Source organism: Rhodamnia argentea, chromosome 7 (assembly GCF_020921035.1).
Source record: "Rhodamnia argentea isolate NSW1041297 chromosome 7, ASM2092103v1, whole genome shotgun sequence".
Lineage (NCBI taxonomy): Eukaryota > Viridiplantae > Streptophyta > Magnoliopsida > Myrtales > Myrtaceae > Rhodamnia > Rhodamnia argentea.
The window spans coordinates 519-22,259 of NC_063156.1; the positions used below are offsets into that span (position 1 = coordinate 519).

Consider the following 21,741-nt stretch of genomic DNA (forward strand, 5'->3'; position numbering starts at 1 on the left):
GTTGGCGGAAGGGGACAATGGCCGGAGAAGGAAACTCCCGTGAGCGTCATTCATGGTGTTGAGTTCTGGGGAGTAGCTTACAGAAGCTCACGAAGAAGACAACCCCAAAAAAATAAAACATAATAGGTGGCAAAAATGAGATTTGGTCTGTTTAGTGGGAGCTGGGCTGGACGTGGAGTTTAGGCTGGGCTGGTGTGTTGGTCCTGGTCTTTCAGGTTAGCAGTCTGCTTGAGAGTTGCTGCGGGCCAGGAGGTGATATGGTCTTTAGTTCTTTTGTTAAGGAGTTGGGCCTTTTTTTCTCTGTTGGTCTGTTTTGAAGTCCGAACTAGCCTCCAACCGTGAAGGCTTAGGCCGGGTCCGATCGGGTTGGATCCAGATACCCGACTCGGTTTGGTCTTGTTATTAATAAAATAAAATCCAAATAAATAAATAAATAATTCAGAAAATTTTCATAAAAATCATGAAAAAAAGGAGAAATGACTACATTAGCCTTGTTTCCGAGTTTCGACCTTTCAAAAATCCCTGAAGATGATGATTTTGCCCCTTTGAGCAAATTGTCCCAAAATTGTTATGAACTTTAATCACTTCATTCTCTAAGCTCCTAGGGCTTTATTAGGGATGCCATGCTTATCTTGATGCGTTTTATCCGCACATCATTGACTTCTTGATTGCGCACATTACATGCTTTGATTGTGATTGATAGGATAGACTCACGCCCGCACGAGCATGTTTAGAAAAACACCCAATTCCTATACCAAAAGGGCGTCGGTGGCAATACCGGCATAACCAAGCCCCCGGTCTCCTAGTCTCTAGTTGCATAGAATTGAGCAGCATCTCCCGACTGCTCGATAAGGTTTTCACTCTACCTTCTTCAAAGACCGGTGACAATTCCTTTTGCATGTATACACACACATGCCACTCGATCACACTAAGATCGGACATGATATATCCCACATGTCTTGGTATGGGCCTAGGAGGGCTCGAGCTAAGCCCGTCCCGGAGGCTTAGCAATCCATTAACCTGATTTTTTCATGATCGGGTCGTGACAGTGTTGAATAATTGTTTTATATTATCTTCAAGGATCATTTTGCAATTAAGATGTCGTTGCAGGCTTTGTTGGCGCTAGCTTCGGTGTAGAACATTTACTAAAGGTTCGGGGTTATAATGGAAGTTATTTAGGCCTCTTTTTCAGTTAATTTAGGAGCTATGTCAGGTTTCAGGGTTATTTCAAGTTAGGGGTTATTCATGACCTTTTGGCATACGTGGGTTTACGTCTTATATTCTCGGCTTTTCGCGGTTTAGATGTTACTTAAGGACCATGTGTCATTTAAAAGAGTTACGGTGGTTACTCGCGATTGTTTTCTTGCAAGTAATTTCTGTAATAATCTTATCTGCATCCAAAATCACCTCATCAACCCCCACGATTACATGATAATGTCCATTGATTGACGAGGTTGTTGCCCAATTACACTTCCACAACATTTATAGGGACAAAGCTCCTTTAATTATAGAAATATAGACTTCCAAATCATGCGCCAATCCATGGGTATACCATTAAGTTCAGAAAATATGCGCATACCCCTTCCGTCACTCAACTTCTGCCAGTCGCATAATGGCGCGAGGTAATGCTTCAAGCATGAACCAAGGATGTCGTGGAGAATCAAGATTCTCCACGACATCCGCATGACAGACATAAGGACGGAAGTTTCGTTCTGAACTCATGAGGTGATCTTATGGATACCAATATTCAAGTCAGAAGAGATGGATATGAGAAGAGGAAGATATTGGTGCCACACAGCAGTAAAGACACGTTTTTGGTGAGCTTTGATGGACTGCGAAGGCGTGCATCCATTGTACCTGATGTCAAAGACATGTATGATGGGATCAGCAGAGCCAGATGTTACGAGAAAGCCATCAGGAGACCAAGCTTGATTTATTAAAGCAGATTGTGTTTCGCTAGTCTCTTGCTTCCATCCGAATGCATGCAGCTCAGTCTGCCTCAATCTCACGTCAAACAGCCGTAGCTGCCTCCCAGGAGTCCTGTGGACAAGTAATGAGATGTGAAATTTCTTCAGCTAGTACCATACAATCCACGTGGACTAATAGAAGCATAAATTTCCTACCCGGTTTGAACCATAAACAAATTAAAGTCACATGGGTTTGGCAGGACGCTCATGCACTTGCTTTCTATTTGATGCTTAAATTGCGGCCTCCCAGTTTGCACATCAAACCCAATAATTTTCTTGTCAGCCCCAGCTGATAGTACAACTTGCTTTTGCTGCATTCCGGCAACGCCCATTACAGCAGAGGAATGCATATTCCTATGCAATGCTTTTGGTTTCCACTTGTTATCGTTGTCATCATCGTCCTCATTCCAGAGTATGACAGCATGATCACAGCCACCAGTGACAAAGTAATTATCTTCCCAAGGCATAAAGCGAATGCTATTGATAATTCCCTTCTGGTGTGGCTTAGCTTCCACGAAAGATACACGAGCTCTCTGGACACACGCATAGTCAAATTAGTGACATCAACTATTTATCCGACTTTGGTAATATACACATGCAGTAAAGGGTGCTAAAGGTAGGCTCAAATCATTCTTAGTTTTTGGTTCAAAGAATATTACAAAGCCGACATTATCCAGCATTAATTTCATGGAAATCCATACCATTTGGCTAACACAACACAAATCAATAAACAAATAACTAAATGAGGTTGTTTACTTGGTTTTGGTCACTCATTGCACGTTGCGGGCTGTTGGATTCAAGTGGCAAAAAGTGCTTACACAACAAAAAGTTTCACCTTTTAATAGGGAATAGGTCCTTTGAACTATCTGCAGATTCTTTGGCAATGAGTGTCATCTTGAGATGAAAGGAGCAGAAGAAATTAAAGCTAGTATTTTCCTACTTCCAGTGTCTGCGTCTGAGACTGAGAGAGAGAGAGTATGTTTGGACTTCATTCAACCAGTAAACCAGTGATTCAGTAATCCAAGATGGACCAGTTTTGGACTCTCATGAACACAAAGAGGAAATTGAAACCCTTCCCAGGGAAGCTGTGATATCAGATCTCCCTGGGTCCAAAACTGTTTAGCTACGTAAAGACGAAAATTAAAAGCATTGCTCAAATTCTTGAGTTTTCCCTTTTCGTCAAGTAACACAAGTCTGATAGAATTAGAAACCTGGACAATTGATCCCCAGACTCCTCTTAAGAACAGATATGCAATGCCCTCCACCTATGAGTAGATTGTCTTTAATGGTTCACATAATAGTTCATGCGACACAATAGCAGTAGTACCTTCTATGGCCCATCCAGTTGTGATAGATAGCCCTGGTATACGTACAAGTGTAAGGATAATCCTCCTCGTTAGATTTATCCCTCCCGTATCTGATAGCCTTGGAAAGGGACAATGCTCCTCCAGTAACTTTTACAGCAGGCTAAGTTAAAAGCTATGAGCTGAAGAGCACAAGATCATGAGGAATCTACTCGGAACTTCCATTATGACCATGAATAAGTAAAATTGGTCACATGGACCATCGTCAGGCACTTGAGATCTGTCTCTCTCTCACTCTCTCTATCTATCTACCTATATACCAGTTTCCATAAAAAAAAATGGTTCACCGGACCACAAATTTATATGATTTCAGCCCCTTCCAGGTGCACATGTCAGTTTCCATTACAGGTAGGAAAAAGAACAAAGGAAAAGAGGAATGTGAAAATCTTTTATCTGACAAGATAACTGTGTGAAAATTAGACCCAGCCACTTACCTCTTTTGTTCTATTGAGATTTAGGATTGAGATTTGAGAGTCCCCACCATCAGCAGTGTATGCACAAAACAGTCTGTCTCCCTGAGGATGCCAAGCTACATCTTCAGGCCATCTCCTCTCCCGTAATGAAGCACAATCAGAAGTACTGAGCAGAGAGGCCGAATGTCTACAGTTACAAGAAGTGAAAAGACAACTGATTAGAAGTGCAGATTATCTGCAAAGACAAGCACAGGCTTGTTGTCAGCCTACATACCATCAAATACATTATTTGTATTTAGATTTTCATCACATTTTACCCAGCACTTCCTCTTACGTAAAAAATCAGATGTAAACAGCAGTTACAGTACTTCTTGGTGCTTGGCAAGCATTGGCAACTCTGCTGGGACATATTCTATTTTCCTACTTTCTCCAAATGCTCAGAAACTAGGAATATTTTGGGATGGAAACCATAGCAACCTCAAATAGAGAGATGAAGGCCCGAACTATACTGTAAGTATGAAAAATGCAGTATGAGGGCAAAAGTAATACAGAAGTGCATAAGTAAATTAGTGAGAAGAGGTTCTGATCAGAAATTTATCCAAACCAATGCAGCTATCTCCATATAGATATATAGATATGCCATTCCAAATTAATGACTTGTGCATTGCAATCCACATGGAGTCCCTTGCAACTTTTTCTGGTTTTTCCCATCAATGAAGGGATGAGAACACCATTAGCATTAGAAAGGTTAATTTTTGTCGCTTTTGGTAAGGAACCCAACTCTCTATCCAAAAGCTTCAGGAAGAGCATTCGCATCTCCGACATCAACCTCCTTGGTTAACATTAATTTGAACCTGGTAAAGCACAAGTGCATAACCTATTCAGGCAATAGACCATATGTGATAAGCATATGGTATAAGCACAATCGAGCCCTGTTCCCTCGTTTTGCTGAGTTTTACAACTCAACAGGCAGTGTGCAACAGTGTCCTTTTCCACATATTGGCTAAGGGCCTCCAGTTAAAGAATCACAAGAATCTGGAAAAAGGGTACTTGGCTCAAACCCCTTACTCAAGAAAAGTAAAACCCGTTGCAACCAGTCAAAGCTTTACAGTACAAGCACAAAATTAATTGTTTTCACCACCTCTACCAAAAATTAATGTGGCATACAGAAGTAAATAACCCTTGACATTGTCCTTTTCCAAGATCTAGGTAACACAATAGAGCAGGAATCACAGCTTTGACTATGTTGTCCAGCCTTTGGCTAGTAACCTTTAAAACAGCACATTTGTGCCCCCAATAAAAAGGCAATGTGAGAAGGAGAGACTTAGATATGGGACCTCTGCATTTCATACTTGACTTTGATAGCTGAGCCTCACAGTGCAACTTCTATAGAAAAAAACTTTTACAGAGGAATCTAAAGACATATTTACCATCATTGGGAACATAAAGCCACAATTACTAGATCATCCAATCAAAAGCAAGGGTTTTTTTACACTAAAATCCTATTATAAGCCTTGTGGGTCAAGTGGCAAGACATGGGGTCCAGGTGAGTGGTATGGAACCCAAGCTTTCTCATTTTCTTACTTGTGTACCCATCTCCATGAGGGATTTCAATAATCTTCCATAAAGTGGTCAACAGACGCTATAGAGGCAAATTTAACAGCAAGATCAGCTAGCCATTGAAGTAGGGTTGTCCAGGTGTTGAACTCATGCCATGACAAAGCTGCCTTGGGTCATGGAAATCATTGCACATGATAGTTGACAGCACTTTGGGGTTCCGTAGAGAGGGAAACCTTAAAGCTTTTGAAGGAGTGAATCAATCAGAGACAAACATCATCATATTTGATCTACAGGATATGCTACTTTCATCTTTGATTGGGAAAGGAGTCAGGCTCTACTTGAACCTTGTCAAATGACTTTCAGTTGTCAAATTCCCAAGTAATCTAGAAACAATTGATACCAATGTGATTACAAAAAGATTTCTTGACACCACATTTACCAGATCATACAATCAAAAACGTCATCATATTAGTATGACAATCTCATCCTAGGAAGGAGGAGGCAAGGATTCTACAGTTTACCCGTTAGCCTGAATTTGCCACAAGTTGACAACTCCGTCCAAAGCACTGTAAATAACAAACGAAAACCTGATTAAAAACATTTCAAACAACAAAACATGGCATACAGACACACAATCATAGATTACAATAAGAGAAAAGCAAACTATCGAAAAGCTAAGGAACAGACAATAAGCAGGCCAAAGCTGTCTCCACCCATGCATTGAATATAACCCATCCCCATTGGATACAAAATCCTTGAATTGATTAGAATAATACAACCAGCAAAGGAAAATAATGGAACAAGCTCCTAGAATGCAACCTTCCTTAGACGGTGAGAAAGGGGTGGGAGAAATTATTAGTTTATAACAGCCATCTTCAAACATTAAATTTCAGAAACTAATGCATGGAAAGAGTTTGGCATTGCTGTTTTAAAACTCAAAAAACCCATCTCCATCTTTAAGATAGCTGAAACATCCAACTATTCTTTAGCTCTGACATCAAAAGTATTGAACTCTAAAAGACACAAATTGCAGAGGTCGTGTAAAATGCATAATTGTCCCAAAATGAGTTTCCTTTTTTATCAATAAGAGCCATTATTCTTAACTCTTCCTGAATACTTGCTGAAGCCCGCTTCTGCATTAAGATGAAACGGTATTAATTGATCCAAGGTCCACATTGCAAGATATGGCATCAACTGGGATTTCTAAGTTTAACTAAGAAATATGTGTGAATCATCCTAGCCTAACAAGAGATGGCTCGTAACAAATTTTTACACTTTTTCTCCCTCCACCCTCCTCAGTTATTTGTTTTTGTTGGATTGTTTTAACTGTCATCAGTCTACTAGCTCATAAGGTCTACTTTATTAAATCGGCTTCCAAACTTTGAAATCATTGCATCCTTTGTGATGATGCTCTGAGAAACTTAGTAACAAGAGTGCTATGGACACTTCATGAATACAGAATAAAATTCAGACTAAAGCATGCCCATAAAAAGAACTTTATCAGCAGAAAAGGGAGGTGAGCAAGGACGCATGAACAACTAAGCACGCGACCCTTATCCATGAAAAGGACAGCCGGAACACCTGGTTGCAAAAAGCAGATCCTTCGCTGGACTCAAGGCGAGACTCCTTAGCTTTCTCTTGTGTTGGCTGGGAACCTGACTGCTTGTGTGGCACCGAATGGTGGATGGAGAGGCTGTGCTGCGTATCAACGGGATCAGTTCTCTGTGTTCTTGATGTTCTGGGAAAAAAAAAAATGGGAGAAAGGACCAGAAAAGGCAGGCCTTTGAGTCTGAATGCAGTTGTAAAGATATGAAAAGAATTGGAAAGGAAGGGCATATGGTAAGCATGTGAGAGTTACCAAGCTTTCTTTTGGTGCCCCTATCTTGAATAGCCTCGGAATCATGGAGAGAAGGACGTCCACGAGGTTTCTCCTCCTTAACAGTCCTGGCACTTGGGGATTGATGGAGGATCGAAGAAGGAGGAGGGGCACTGGAGCCAGCCGATGGCTTTGATCCAGAGCCTGAAAAGCAGGAAGGCTGAGAGTCGTGGGGGATGGGGGCAGGAATGTATAGTTTTGGTTTTGGGGGCAGCGAATGCAAGAAAAGGTCCTCACTTGTGCCGACCGGACTGATTGATCGGCGCTCCGCCTTAGCTTTTGCAGTCCCATTAGTGAAGCCAGCTTCAGAAGACGCCGCCGAGTCTTTGCTTCGTAGCAGAGCTAATTTAGATTTGGAATGATGGAGCCTCTTCTCTGCCTCTCGGAGCTGCAAAGGAGGAGGAGTAAAACGAGTGGGGACTTGGACAGACCCTTGTACTCCATTAGGCTATAGAAGGGTTTCATTCTGCTGCAATGAGCTATATACATCGTCTCAAGCAAATACGAGAGAGAGAGAGAGAGAGAGAGAGAGACCTGGGAGGTGTAATAAGAGACGCGATGACGGAGGTGATCGACTTCCTTGGTGCGATGCTCAATCAGAGCAACTAATACGGACTCTTCCTCCTCCTCCCCGTCCTCCCTCTCCTCAGTTGGTTTGGGCTTCTTCCTTGAAGACGAAGGTGGCGGCGAATGCATTTCCTTCTTCCCTGGCCAAGAGAGAGAGAGAGAGAGAGAGTTGGGAATAACTATGTGGTGATCCCCGCCAGCGAAAAGGAAGAGGAGTGGGTGGACCTCTCCGAGAAAATATCAGGTAGGCCGGGGCCAACACGTCACCGTGCGCCCCGGCCAATCACGTAGCGCCATGTATAGCCACATGAGCCAGTGGTCCCCACCAGCTTTTCTACACAAAAATATTAATTTGCCCTTTTTCAATTAAAAAAACCTTCCATTTACTAGACCTGTGTACATTAAATACCCCAGATTTAGCCTGCTTTTTCTCTCATCTTTTTGCTCTTCTCAAGAACGAAGACGTGACTCTCCTCTCTCTCCCTCCCTCACTTTTGAAATTTTAAATCTTCGTCTTCTCGCTCTCTGCTCAGCTCGCTCCGCGCTCGCTGCTCTAGCACTCGTTCGGTCTTTGCTTCACTGCTCTCTTCGCCGCTCGTTCTCCCTTTGCTCCGGTGCACGCTCGCTCTCACTCTCACTCAATGCTCCTTCAACGTCTATGTCTCTCTCTCCTTCAACAATCGCTCTCAGCTTCGTCCCTTTCTCCTCTGACGCTCACTTTCGACTCCAGGTCTCGCTCAATCATTGCTCCGACGCTTGCTTCTTGTAAATGTCGGTTCTAATGTTTGTAGCATGCTATTCTTGTAAATCTCGATTTCTCTCTCCCCTCTTTTAAGAACTATGTATACGCAAAATCGTTCGAACAAACGAGTAATTACGAACGGTAAGTTTGAATGAGATTCAGGATGAACATTAAGTACAATCCCTCAGTATCTTTCTTCTTGTTCCATGTATGCTAACTATCAATAGAGTTTTCTGGTTGTTCGAGTATATTTACTCGCCGAAGCTCTTAGCGAGGTTAGGAATCTAGCTACAGTATGAATATGGAGATTTGAAGTTTTTCTTCTTTTTTCCTTTCTTTGAACCTCAAGAGATTTGAGTAAAAGGTGGTTATTGTTCTTAATGGGATGTGAAATTATAGGAGACGGCACCAATTTATAGATTTTCGTCTCCAAAAAGTTGGTTTTATTGAAAATAAAATCCTGAATCTCGTATTACTTTTTCCTCACGCATGCACTGTTCTCCTAGTTCTCTCTCGCCTTCCTCCCGACTGACAGTGTTCACAGTTTCGACTTTTGGCGGTTCCCGACGATTGCCACGTCGGATCCTCCCCCTCCCTCTTCTCCTTGGTCCTCTTTCCCACGGCACCACTACACTTGTAATGACATTCCCAGGTGTCATTACGAGGGCAAGGCCTCCCTTTCTGTTATCGAGAGTTGTTTTGTAATCTCCGTTTTGGTTAAGTTAATACATATCTTATTTTACCAACAAAAAAAAAAAAAATCCCAAGTCGTGTACATAGGTCAGAGCTAAATCATTTTATGGAAGTTTATGGCGCGCGAGGGTGTATATGTATTTGGTAGCATCATAGTTCAATGCAGTTGATTTGCAAATCTTGAGCCCAAGTCTGAATATGGGCATGTGAATGGCTTAGGTTTTCTGATCAGATTGAAATATTTCTACAAAATTAGCAAAATCAGGGGATAAATTCACAAGACTAGGGCAATGATAAGAGAGTAAAGCAGGTGATAGTAACCCTACTTCCAAGTGGACAAATTGACTATATTTACATAGCATCAACTTGAAGGATGTCCACTGCCCCCAAAAGTCTTAACACCTACATACAGGCACAAGGATTTGGAGACTTTCATGAATAGGAGCAACAATTTCCTGGTAACAAGAGACTCATGCAGTTAGTAACTCCAGTTTCAATGAAGTACATTTTGATAACAAAAGAGATGCATAACAAATTATCCGTAGAGAAGAAGTGTCTTCGTAATCAACAAAAATTCACGGTCACATTATTCCAACACATCAAAATCTTCCGTCTCCTCATGAATTATATTGCGACCATGCATTGTTAATGCCTCTGGGACCGCTCAATTTGTTCATCCCAGGATGTTCACAAGAACTTGATGACCCCTTTGGTAACTACAGTTTTTGCAGACGAACGACCATGGATGGCTGAAACAGAAACCTAAAAAAGCATAACAAAATAATCTAAGATCGTTTTACATACGAAGAAGCCTAGCACAATAAGGATGGATGGCTGAAAAAAATCAATAGAAACCCAAATGAACCAACTCAAATAGCACACATAGAAACACATCGATGTTGGAAAATGCAGCTATTGAGGAAACAAATATCTTTAACCACAAAAAAGGAAACACAATATCAAGCTGAAAATCTCGTCAAACATGAAAATTTTCTCCTCTTCGGCGATATTTCCTCAAACAAATAAGTGACACACCTAGTTGAATATAAATACCAAAACTATTAACAGGAATAAATCAATTCACTATTTCACCGAGCCAATGCTTCCAGACTAGATCAGTCGCGAGGCGAAACAATGCAGCAGATCCAGAAAGAGCTGAAACTTCAAAACCCAATGCTGTCCTAGAAAAACACACCAACCCAAAAGATTAGAATTAACAAACTCAGAGCCATCATAGATAACAAACTGACTCACAGTATATCCAAAATGCACTCTTGTGGTAAGAGAAGGCGAGCGCACCCAAAATGCCTAAGTAAAATCGAGCGTTAGAGGAGCAATGAGCACCGAGTGAGCGAAGGAGCAGAGACAGGGCGAGCTCGCAGTCGAGTGCAAGCGAGCGACGAGTCGAGAGCAAGCGATGGAACAGAGATGGAGCGAGTGCTAAAGTGAGACCTGGAGTCGAAAGTAAGTATCGGAGGAGAAAGTGATGGAACCAAGAGCGATCGTCAAAGGAGAGAGAGATATAGATGTTGAAGGAGCACCGACCAAGAGCGAGGGTGAGAGCGAGCATGTGCTAGAGTAGAGGGAGAACGAGAGACTGAGAAAGCGCCGAAGCAAAGACCGAACGAGTACTGGAGCAGAGAGTGCGGAGCGAGCGGAGCAGAGAGCGAGAAAACAAAGACCCAAAATTTCAAAAGTGAGGGAGGGAGAGAGGAGAGTTACGTCTTCGTTCTTGAGAAGAGCAAAAAGAGGAGAGAGAAAAACAGGCTAAATCTAGGGCAGTTAAGGGGTGAATGATAATCATTCTGTTTCAGAAATAAATTTCTGGTTAGAAATAGTTTTTTCTATTTCTATTTCTATTTCTAGATGAGTTTTTGAGAAAAAAAAATGGTTTTAGTAATGACACAAAATCTCTACTTCTAAAATAGAAATTTATTTGACAACTATTGAAAATTTTTACTTCTAGAAAATAAGTTGGCCGACCAACGGCAGGGGGTTGGCGGCGATGGCCTGCGGGCGACGGCAACCAACGGCCAAGAACCACCGACCGACGGTGGTGGGCGGCAACTCGTGTGCGGCCGGCGGCGGCGATCGGTGGTAGTCTGAGGTGGCGGGTATTTGAGAAAAGGTGAGATTTTTATTTTTGTTCCTAAGAAAAGTAGAAAATTATTGTTTCTCATTTGCCATTCAAATCTATTTCTGAAACAACTTTTTGTTTCAAAAATAGAAAAATAGAATTACGTTACCAAATGTGTTGGCCGGTCGAAGGCAGGGGGTTGGCGGCGGTGGCACATGGCGGCAAAGAACTCCGGCCAAGAACTGAAGAACCGACGGTGGTGGGCGGCGGCGGGCAAGCGGTCGGCAGTGGCCATCGATGGTAGTCGGAGGTGGCGGGTATTTGAGAAAAGGTGAGATTTTTATTTTTATTCCTAGGAAAAGTAGAAAATTATTGTTTCTCATTTGTCCTTCAAATCTATTTCTAAAACAACTTTTTGTTTCGTAAATAGAAAAATAGAATTACGTTACCAAATGAGTTTCTGCTCTAGAAATAGGTTTTGAACGGAAATTCTATTTCCGGATGGTTTTCATGCACCCCCTTAATGTACACAGGTCCGGTAAAAGGAGGGTTTTTTCAATTGAAAAAGGGAAAATTAATATTTTTATGCAAAAAAGCCTGTGGGGACCATTGGCTCATGTGACTCTACATGGCGCTACATGATTGGCCGGGGCACACGGTGACGTGTTGGCCCCGGCCTACCTAATATTTTCTCGACCTCCCTCCCCTTCTTTATTGGGAACCTCCGAGTTTGACAACGTGCTTGGGTTTGGGTCTTTACATTTGACATGGGTGTACCGGATTGAATTTGATCTATGTATATGCAATATGAATTTAGTGACTTGTACTCGACTCAATTCGTATCTAACTCACATTACTAAATCACATAGATATTTGAGAATAATAATTTTTAATTATGTGATATGTAAATGATAAAATATTTAGTAGTTTTATAGGGTTCCAAATAAGCTTTTTTACTTGTTTGAGACTTTTTCTTTATTCCAAACTTTTCTAGTTTCATAATGAAGAATTATACATCTCTTAAAATGGATAAGCCAATGAAAATTGACACTAGCAATCATATTGTTACTTTCACAAATTTGCAAAGCTTGAGAGATCATGAATCTTTTATTATATTTCACTTTTGGGGAAAAAAAAATCACAAGTGAAAGATAAAACTAGAAGAAAAAAAAAAAATTTGCCCCGTCCAAAAACCTCCAACATGAACTTGAAGACAAGTGAAAAGGGCCTGCAGGTGGGTTGGGCTTTAGACCCATTAAGAACCCACATTTTGTTGAACTTTTTTATTCCAATCCATATCAATCTATTTGGCAAATTTTAACTAACCCATATAAAACCCAGTTATCGTATATTAAACGGGTCTTCAACCTATTTTGGCATTCCTATTTATCAGTTAAGTGTCTTTCTTTCATATTCTGAATATCTTATTTTTAGTACATTTTTATATATTTAAGTCAAAACACTTGGTCTTCACCCTTTCTACTTCCCAAAATTATCCTTCCTTTCTTGGCTTCGACCCAATCATTTCTTCAATAATCACCCACTTTCTTTTTTCGCTTCTCTATTTAAATTTCAAAACTAGCCTTGTGTTTTCTTTTTATCTTATACACACCTATTATACTAACTTATTCATTGTATTTCCATACATAATCACCTATATATGCCCATCCCCCTTACGTATTTTAGCCATACTGTATAAAAAAGAGAGGGTTTTGTACAATACAATTGGTTTGGCCCTTAGTGAGGTACAATTAATAAGTTAGTAGCAATTATTATTATAAATCACTCTTAATTAACTTGGCATATTGCGATGATTAGCAATGGCTAGTGGGCCGGGCCGGGCCTAAGCCCATTTGGAGGGGGGGCCATGCTTTGGCCTACGTCCCCTTTCGGCCACCAAAAAAAAAAAAAAAGATTTACAGATGAACGGCCACTGCGTTCGGCCGAATTAAAAGAAAATTAGCTTCCATAATCCTCCTCTCGTTTTCACCCTTTTATGTCTCACTATGGTTTTAGCCTGTTTGATTTCCAATCACGTCGTTCCAGTTTCACCGTCTCCACTTCCAATTAACAAGTCCATTCATGGCAGCGGAGGGAAGACTACCCGTTTTAGCTTTGTTCCCTTCTGCTTCTATCTCTTCATCCCCAACATTTCAATCTCTCTCTTTCTGCTCTTATTTCTCCTTTTTCTTTTGTTTCCGCGACTGGGAGTGAAACGAAAGTGATTCTTCTGTATATTGCCGAAAAAAAGAGATGCGAAAAAAGGAAAAAAGGAAAAAGAAAAAAATCCACGGATCCTGTCGACGTGAGGTGAGGCAAGCGGCAAAGAAAGCTCTTTTTCCTTTTCACAGAAACAACACATGCAGTTCATGACGTATATACTCTGGACTCTGTTCCCCAATAGCGTTTTGATTTCTTAGATTTCGCAGAAAATAATATCAGGGCGGTTCATTACAGAAAGAAATACCCATCAAAATAAGATCACCAATAATGCTTTGGCATAATAGTGACCTTCCCCTTCACCTTCGATCTCTCTCGTTCCTTTTGTCACTATCAGTTTTTCACCTTCATGTGAATTGGCAAAATACACACAGAGATCATAGAGGAGAGCACAGATACGAGCTCCAACCTGTCATGTGCTAAACATTGGCGGGCGACTCCTAAAGAAGGTGAAGGAAGCAAGTGATGAGCATACTACTATGATGTGCTAGATAAAAGAACCAGCCTCCTGATAACACGAACAGAATTGTAGAGAATGTCAAGTCGTGGCAGCAGCTACCCCTTACCCTTCCAAAGGAAACCTCGCATGGCCCAAAACCAATCACTCAAAACCAACTTCTTTTATGTATGATCCTCGAAAATTTAATAGCTTGGTTTTATGTCTCTTCTCCGCATATACGTTAAAAATTGTGTGGGTAGTTCTGCTAGGAGTTCTTGAACCACAGATATCTCTCCACCTGCATGGGTCGAGAGCAAATGAATAACCAACCAAATAACTTGTATTAAGGTTCATAGTCGAACCAATCACTCACTTTGTACATCTCGAAAGGGAACAAATTGGACGATGTCACGGGTAGCAACACGTCCATTGGAACTCTCTAGCCTTTCTCCTTTATCCGCATCTAAAATCTGCCATCAGAATAGGTCTTAGACAAACTCTAGGAAAGGTAAAATATAAGCAGAAAAGCTCCACCTAATATAATTACCTCCATCTCCTTAAAATCAGCTCCACCGACCCCAACAATGAGGATTGACAACGGCAAGTCGGATGCTTTCACCAAGGCATCTTTGGTTTCTTGAAGATCCGTCACAACACCATCCTAATAAGTAGGCCAAAGTAAATGCAACATCAAGGTGTTTCCATGAACTGCAAATAACAATGACTAATAAATAAAAAAATTTGCTCTACTCTGCAAGAATTCAACCTGGAAGATTACAGAAGATTAAAAACCAAATTCTCAGAGAGAGAGGTTGTTACCATGAATTAACCCCTCTACAGAAATATTGCTCTATTGAAAATCAAACGCCCCTCATTTTTCATATTTTCCCAAGCTTAGCACGTTTTGCAAGGAAATTATTTATGTTAGCTACAATGATGGAAATAAAAACCACAATCACCATTTCCTTTTAGAGATGAACATGACATGATGCATGTAGTCAATCATATAGTGACACAGGTAACTGCACAAGAAGTCAAAAGGCATTAGCTGAGAATTAAGGCAGTGGTGATGGTTAATGTTGTAAAATGGTCACAATGATTTAATTGCAAAAAAATGAAAGTTCAGTGCATTGATTGATTGCAATTAACATTTAATAACTCAAGTACATAATGCACCAAGCTAAATGACCAGCAGTGAAAATTACCCCAAGGTTTGAAGTATAAATGGTTGACCGCTTGCCTAAGAGCAAATTAGCCCCTAAAATTACTCCTCTGGCGCTATCCACCATTTCCCCGTAGTGATACCCTTACTGCAATAACCAATACTTTCCTGCTATCCCAAAGCCAGAGCACGATTCTCTTCCACTGAAGAAGACCAGCTTCCAGAGGCAGTCATGTCAAGCCCCATTCATTTATGGCCCAACGTCATGTCTCTTTAAATTTCATTCTCTTTTTGTTTCTAAGAATTTACGATATCTTGAAAACATCATTTCTTTGAATTGGCTAATTGAGCAGGCAAAACTGGGAATCGCCTCACAAGTAGCTCAGTTTCTGGACAATTTTTAAATCTTTCTTGGCAGTTGTTGTCGCAAGACCAATTGACATGCTGCAACATTGATAGTCACTAGTGCTTAAGACAAGAGTACTGACAAGAGTGCTGGCAATAATGAAGAGGAAGTGGCAGCGATTATAAAACTTATGGTTGTAGAACACTCGGTAATGGTCGTAAGACACTTAGTAATGTTCGTAAGTCATACCAGCTCAGAATACACTGCATTTGATACAATGGTTATTTCTTTTATAGCGTCTCATACAATCATACTTTTTTAGAGTCATGGACTAAAACATGTACTATGATCCTTTTAACCTTTAAAGCACCAAAAGGCGAGGAAAAACTGGAAGAGGAGAAAGATCAGCATAAAAAAGCATCAATGCTATAGTATCTGCGACTTGGAGGCACAATCTATATATGGACTATGAACATTAATCACAAAACACACAGTTTAGTGCATACCGTGATAATTAACAGCACAGAGTATCTATGCCGACCATTTGCAAGAGATTGGCCAGCAATTTGTGCCGCATGACTAATGACAGGTCCAAAAAGAGTTGGACCTGCAAGAGAAACGTTTAGGAGTGCACTTGCATAGGCCATCATGATCCCTTGAATTCCTTCAACCTGTAATACACCGTAACTACTACCTTAACTGGAAATATGCATATTATGAGATACAGAAATAAAGATGAATAAATAGTATCTGGGAAACATTTTACCTCGCAGTATGTACTGCTTCCGTTCAAGTTAAAACAATGAGAGACCGGACCATCAATTGGCCGGGCTCCAAAACCCCAAGCAGGAAACCGCTTGTCTGAATCGTAAAAGTGCAATACTTCTCCAACCTCTAAGATTGCCTGTCAGTGTCAACCAAACGTGTGTCAATTTACAGTCCTTGTAATGTGTATGCCATTAACATCCTTCATTGTACGAATTAGTACCACAAGTTCCAAGAAACAGAAAATTTATGAAATGTCCCAAGTTTTCTCTCATGCAGCTTCAAACAGAACTTTTGGCGTGGGGAATTTCATTAACCGTAATTATGGATAATATATTGAGAAAACGAAATCGAAGAGAAGCATCTCTTACTCTCTGATATGCATTTGGCCGTCCTGAGGGATCAATGTAATGCAGGGAATCGGGGAGGCGAGGATTTCCATTTGAAGCTGATGGAAAAGGAACCAGAGTAACAATTGAAGTAAGTACCAGTCCCTGTCTAATTTCAAGTTCAGTCTCGGTACATAAATGGCATAAAATGAAACACATTTCCACTTGGAACTAATAAAAACCACCAAACCCATGAGCCAAAATAAGTTCGGAGATAATGCTAATCTATGTCCAAGTATCATAAACTGCTCGTAGATGCATGATAATCATGTCAGCAAGTTAACTAATTCCACATGCCAACATCTTGAGGAAACTCTCAAAAGACAGTCCCCTGATTTACCTATAAAATCCAAGAAACAAGGAAATCTCTTCTTGGCTAAAAGAAAAAATGAGTCAACAGATTGATGAAATTATTGAAGATTTAAAAGTATCAGCATAATATACGCATATACTTGTCTATGTTAGCAGAGAAAGAGAAAGCACATCGGAACTATGCGCGCTTTTAATAAGAACCATAAACTGCAGGTTACTTCAGCCAACCTATAATTATGACCTTCAGAGTGAAGGTACGCATAAAAATCAAGGGGCACGTCGGCAGCAGGCGAAAGACCAAAACTACACAATTTTCTAACCAAACCACACAACTGTATATTCTATTTCTAGCACACAAGCTGAAGTTACAAGTGAAGATGAATATAGCTCCCCCCTACACCTACCACGAAATTTATGAATCTGAAGCGAGAATTCCCCAATACAGGAACATATGGTGGAAGTGCAGACCATTACCTGTGAAATCAACAGCCAACATGAAGTTTACTTCAAATCCCCCAGCCAAGTAATCTAGAAAAGTATGTTGCGTGCTCTCAGAAAACGTATCCACAAATAGCTGGCTCTTCAGCACCTTATTTCCAGCAGCAGTTGGTAAAACTAAATTTTCTCCCTTCACGCTTGAATGAAGCTTTTCCAAGTCCAATAGTGACTTCTGCAGTTTCCTAATAGAGTGATGTACGACAAGGATTGTCAGCATATTCATGTACAAGAATCAGGAGATACGAGAATCAAATGTCAACAAGTATTCCATTTACCCAATCAAATCATGTTTTCCGCTGCTATTAAAGTTGAAGCATTCTATTACCAAGGGACTGTCCTGCACAACAATTTAGATATCAACATATGGATGCGGACATCTTCTTCAAAGAAAACATACATAGCTGAAACATGGAGCAAGCATCTCATGAACTGCTAAAGAACAAAAGGAAATGGAAATTGCACCAGCAGCGAGCTGTCTTCTACTGCAGAGGAAGCAAAAGTTGATTAGGGAGTCAAAATTCTACTCTCTGATTAGAAAAATGCTTATACCTTGCTTCCAACTTGTTGGATATTTAAAAATACTGGCTTCCATGTAGGTTTCAGATCATTCCTGATGACCTCCGTTTTGCAGACTGGAATTGACATCCCACTCTCCACAATCTTTGAAATGACCAGAAAAGGATCCTACATTGTTGTAATTCAGAAGATGCAAAGAAAATTAGATTGCCGTTTCTCGGAGTATTGACATGGGGGTATAAAACTGAAGCTTAGTTGCTACATACAGTCCTTGAGAAGAGATTCTTATGCTCTAACTCTGAACACCTCAAAATCATCTCAGTTGTAGTCTTAGAGGTAATGCATTCTTCAGCATGTACAGCAAGCCTTCCACAATTTTGAGGACGACTTAATCCTGTATATTCTTCTCCATATGTCAGATCTAAGGTCAATGACCTGTTTGATTTGGTAATGATCTGAAAAGCAAAATGATGGAGTCGAGTAAAGAGTTTCTACATACAGCATTTGCAGAATCCAATCTCCTCTAAAATAAATATTTCAGGCATTAATTGATGTTAGTATTTTTTTTTCCAACCAGCAGACAAGAAAGCGAATGCCGAATGCTCTCAGTCACATCATGTTTTGGGGAAGTGCCCAGACAAAATCCATTATAGAGAAGATCAAAATTTCTCATTGTGTGCCATACCTCAGAAAGAGCACAGGTGGCCTCACCAAGAAACTGCTGCTCCTCAAGCTTAAGCATCTGTGCGAGTAAAAAATCCTCTCTATAAGTAGTGTTTGTATTCACTGGAAATAATTTTCACTAAAGAATTCTTGCAAAACACTTCAGGTAGCAACACGAATATCTTATACATGAACCGTAATAACTTGTGAGAAGTCCATGACACGTCAGATACTCTCAAAGCATACACAAGAACATACAGGTGCGTCATATATTATTAGGAATTTTAGGTCTTTATTTGTCAGTCCTTAATATGTGAATGATCAATTTGACTCCATAGCTGCCTTCAAGAAATCTTCAGTTCACACCCCCTCATTTCTTATCAACAACATAACACATAAACACCACTTGTCAAAGCATTTTACCCTCATTAAAAAGTATCAGTCCATAGATTTAATATAGAGAAGATCGAGTAACGTGTAGGGTCTAATAGTACGCTAAGTAATGTATATTGTATATCGCTAGCAAAATCGATTTTGCTACTGGGCTCTTCTGAATACCGGATGTAGCAAATAACAAACAATTAACATCCAGATCAATCATCCTAGTTATATATATTTGACTCTTGACCACGTCCAAGAACCCTTTTCCATCAACACAGACCAGATGAAATAGGTATATTTCTCTCCTAAACACGAGATCTGAGGCAGTTGTTAAGTACATAGAAAGCCCAAGAAGATAATAGGGCTAAACACGAGGCAGGAGGATAAAAAACCAAGAGCACGTCGACCAAATAGAAAATCATTTATAATATAAGAAGTCCAGTAGATCAACGATGCAATATATGTATGTAAAATGACAGATCCCAAACATGAAGACTGAAGTCAAATATCCTGTTAGTTCGTAAGATATACAAAACATGTGGATTAGATATGGATCTTTATATTGTGTTGCATTTCTTCGCACAGAGGGGCAGCAGACCAACATGCAAACCCTTGGTGCCTCATAAAGGAAATTTCTTTGTTGTTGATTCATAAAAGATATCCCAAAAAGAAAGTGCCTTTGGCAGTCCTAACATCCATAAAAACGTACCTTTACTTCCATCTGGTGAAACTGAGTGTCCACATCATACAGACAAAACCTACAAAGAAGTAAAGAATCTTAAAGTTAGAGTATCAAATGATACTTAATTTAGTAAAACGGACGAGGATTCCATGAAGATGGAAAAGTATATACTCACAACATTGTCTGCACAATTTCAAACTGGAAAGTGACATTAAGGGTATTGATCCACTTGGGATTTAATGAATTGAGCACGACCTCTGTCCGTCCCACCTCCTTAAGTACTCCATCTCTTCCTCTTGTGTAGGCAACCAACATAGGATCGCTCTAAAGCAACAAAATAGAAAAAAAGAAAAAACTGAGTAGACCATGTGACACGTTTTTTTCTAAAAGTACCATAGACAACACAAACATAAAATTCAACATAAGAAACTAAATCTAACAAAAGAATTCTTGAAGTTGAGTGCCCAACAATCTCCCCTAAAAGCTAATTCTTGCTCTTTTCTAGAAGCTTAAATTACAGTAAACAGAAAGTTCAAGAAAGACTGCCAATGGATGCAGCCATTAGCTTGTGAGATGGACAAGTGTGTCGTTAGAGCACAGAGGTAGACAACACTTGTTCCCAAATCTTATACTGCAAACACCGATTCCCTCAGTTCCAGGGGGGCAATTCCTCCAGCCTGTGGGTTGTATGCTGGAAAGAAAATAGATGTTGTGGCACCAAAGACATGGGACGCATGCAGTTAAGGAAATGCACAACTTAAATGAGGCAGAATGATCAACGGATCACAGCTGACACTCTGCAGAAGCTCGAGGGTTGAGAAACAAACCTTAGAGAGGACGTCCCTATCTCGCAGGCCCGAGGCAGAGAAAGACAGCTGCAGAAACAGAGGTGTTTAAGTAAAGATGACATTGGTAGAGGTAGAAAAAGGGCTGCTTTTCAGATGGGGTAGAATATGATATTGGGTTGTAAGAAGTGGTGCCAAAATCAAGATGGAAGGTGCGAGTTAGAATGCTTAAATTGGAGAAGAGGGAACTGGTAGACTCTTGTTGGCTTGGAGGTTGGGATCTATAAGATTTTGATAGAGGCTGCTGCAGCATATGAAAAAGAAGAAGGGAAATGGGAAAGAAAGCGAAGGACACCTGGATCTGAGAGAAAAGGCCTTGGTAGCCGCGAGAACGGAGGAAGAGGTGGACGGCGTCGTTGGGGGCGTCGTTGCCGTTGCCGAGGCCAATATTTGCCGGAGTGCCGCCGATGGGCGCCCTGCCACCGCGGTCGTCAGAGCAGCAATTCCCCATTGTCGCAGTGCACGAAAAACGGGGAAGAGTCAGTGATAGCGTCTTGTTCACCTTAAAGAGAAGCACCACCAACAAACAAACTCGACCCAAGAGAGAATCAATCAAACACGGAGCAGATGCGGGAATCAATCGCAAGTTGTTGCCTTTCTTTTAAGAGTTGCAGGAGAGGAGAGAAATGGAGAAGCGAGCGAGGTGAGGGAGAGAGCGAGGCTGACTGGGGAGTCAGGAGATTGGCCCCCACTTTGGGCTTTTGCCTGTCGTGCCTCAAAGCCGCGTTCCTTCCCTCCCTTTTTCTTCTTCTTTTCTTCATTTTTTTCCTTTTTCTTTCCATCACAATTCCTCCTCCAATCAAAATGGCTGAGCTGAGCTGTCTGTAAAATTGTAAAATTTGTTATCCCAAAAGGGAAAGACAGGAGGCTGATCGAAATCATTTTCATCGCCTGCTTTGCTAGTCAACTGGCAAAGTGCATGACATTAACAAGTAGGCGGCGTTGACTCTTTCTTGTTCGCTTCTTCTTCTTCCTCGTCTTCGTCTTCGTCTTCGTCTTCGGGTTTCTTTCTCCGAAAATGAATGGCATGCGCCACGACGCAGATACCCCTGATTTTCCGTTTGATAAAAATAACAACAACGTACGAAATACTGCTCCATGGATTTACTTCTCTTTCTTCATGCTTCTCTTTCTGGACTCTATTTTTGACCAACAATAGAATTTTCTGGATGAATTTTAAATAGAGACACGTATTTGATAAAGACACACAATTTCTATTCTTAAAATAAAAATTCGTTTGATAACATCATAAAATTTTTACGGT

At 40.7% G+C, this 21,741-nt stretch overlaps 2 protein-coding genes across 7 annotated transcripts; both read right to left on the minus strand.

Moving 5' to 3' along the window:
* Positions 1-1,484: 1,484 nt before the first annotated feature.
* LOC115728391 lies at positions 1,485-7,971 on the minus strand. Its single transcript, XM_030658722.2, has 8 exons — positions 7,715-7,971; positions 7,418-7,568; positions 7,163-7,324; positions 6,886-7,042; positions 5,826-5,870; positions 3,766-3,931; positions 2,124-2,500; positions 1,485-2,040 (listed from the first exon to the last, which is right to left on the minus strand). The coding sequence occupies exons 1-8, from the start codon at positions 7,874-7,876 to the stop codon at positions 1,719-1,721; spliced, it is 1,542 nt and encodes a 513-aa protein (XP_030514582.1). The 5' UTR covers positions 7,877-7,971; the 3' UTR covers positions 1,485-1,718.
* Positions 7,972-13,651: 5,680 nt separating this feature from the next.
* LOC115728389 (protein BONZAI 1-like) lies at positions 13,652-21,199 on the minus strand. 6 transcript variants are annotated; one of them, XM_030658719.2, is made up of 15 exons: positions 20,773-21,197; positions 20,460-20,507; positions 19,808-19,956; positions 19,660-19,708; positions 18,592-18,648; positions 18,173-18,361; positions 17,940-18,074; positions 17,666-17,727; positions 17,367-17,572; positions 16,563-16,639; positions 16,193-16,330; positions 15,933-16,097; positions 14,466-14,579; positions 14,292-14,388; positions 13,652-14,216 (listed from the first exon to the last, which is right to left on the minus strand). In XM_030658719.2, the coding sequence occupies exons 1-15, from the start codon at positions 20,926-20,928 to the stop codon at positions 14,122-14,124; spliced, it is 1,737 nt and encodes a 578-aa protein (XP_030514579.1). In that variant the 5' UTR covers positions 20,929-21,197; the 3' UTR covers positions 13,652-14,121. The 6 variants fall into 6 exon arrangements, 5 of the variants coding, with proteins under 5 accessions (XP_030514579.1, XP_048137713.1, XP_048137715.1 ...); XM_048281756.1 differs by lacking the exon at positions 18,173-18,361; XR_007199128.1 differs by lacking the exons at positions 13,652-14,216; positions 14,292-14,388 and adding an exon at positions 15,124-15,524 and having other exon boundaries at positions 20,773-21,199.
* Between the last annotated feature and the right edge of the window lie 542 nt (positions 21,200-21,741).

Coding starts and splice junctions, on each gene's coding strand:
- LOC115728391 (XM_030658722.2), bottom strand. CDS start 7,876: ATGCATTCGCCGCCACCTTCGTCTTCAAGGAAGAAGCCCAAACCAACT. Junction 7,325..7,417: donor AATCAGTCCGGTCGGCACAA/GTGAGGACCTTT, acceptor CCTGCTTTTCAG/GCTCTGGATCAAAGCCATCG. Junction 2,501..3,765: donor ATCTCAATAGAACAAAAGAG/GTAAGTGGCTGG, acceptor GCGTGTGTCCAG/AGAGCTCGTGTATCTTTCGT.
- LOC115728389 (XM_030658719.2), bottom strand. CDS start 20,928: ATGGGGAATTGCTGCTCTGACGACCGCGGTGGCAGGGCGCCCATCGGC. Junction 19,957..20,459: donor ATAGGGACGTCCTCTCTAAG/GTTTGTTTCTCA, acceptor TTGTTGCTTTAG/AGCGATCCTATGTTGGTTGC. Junction 14,580..15,932: donor CTGTGCTGTTAATTATCACG/GTATGCACTAAA, acceptor CCTACTTATTAG/GATGGTGTTGTGACGGATCT.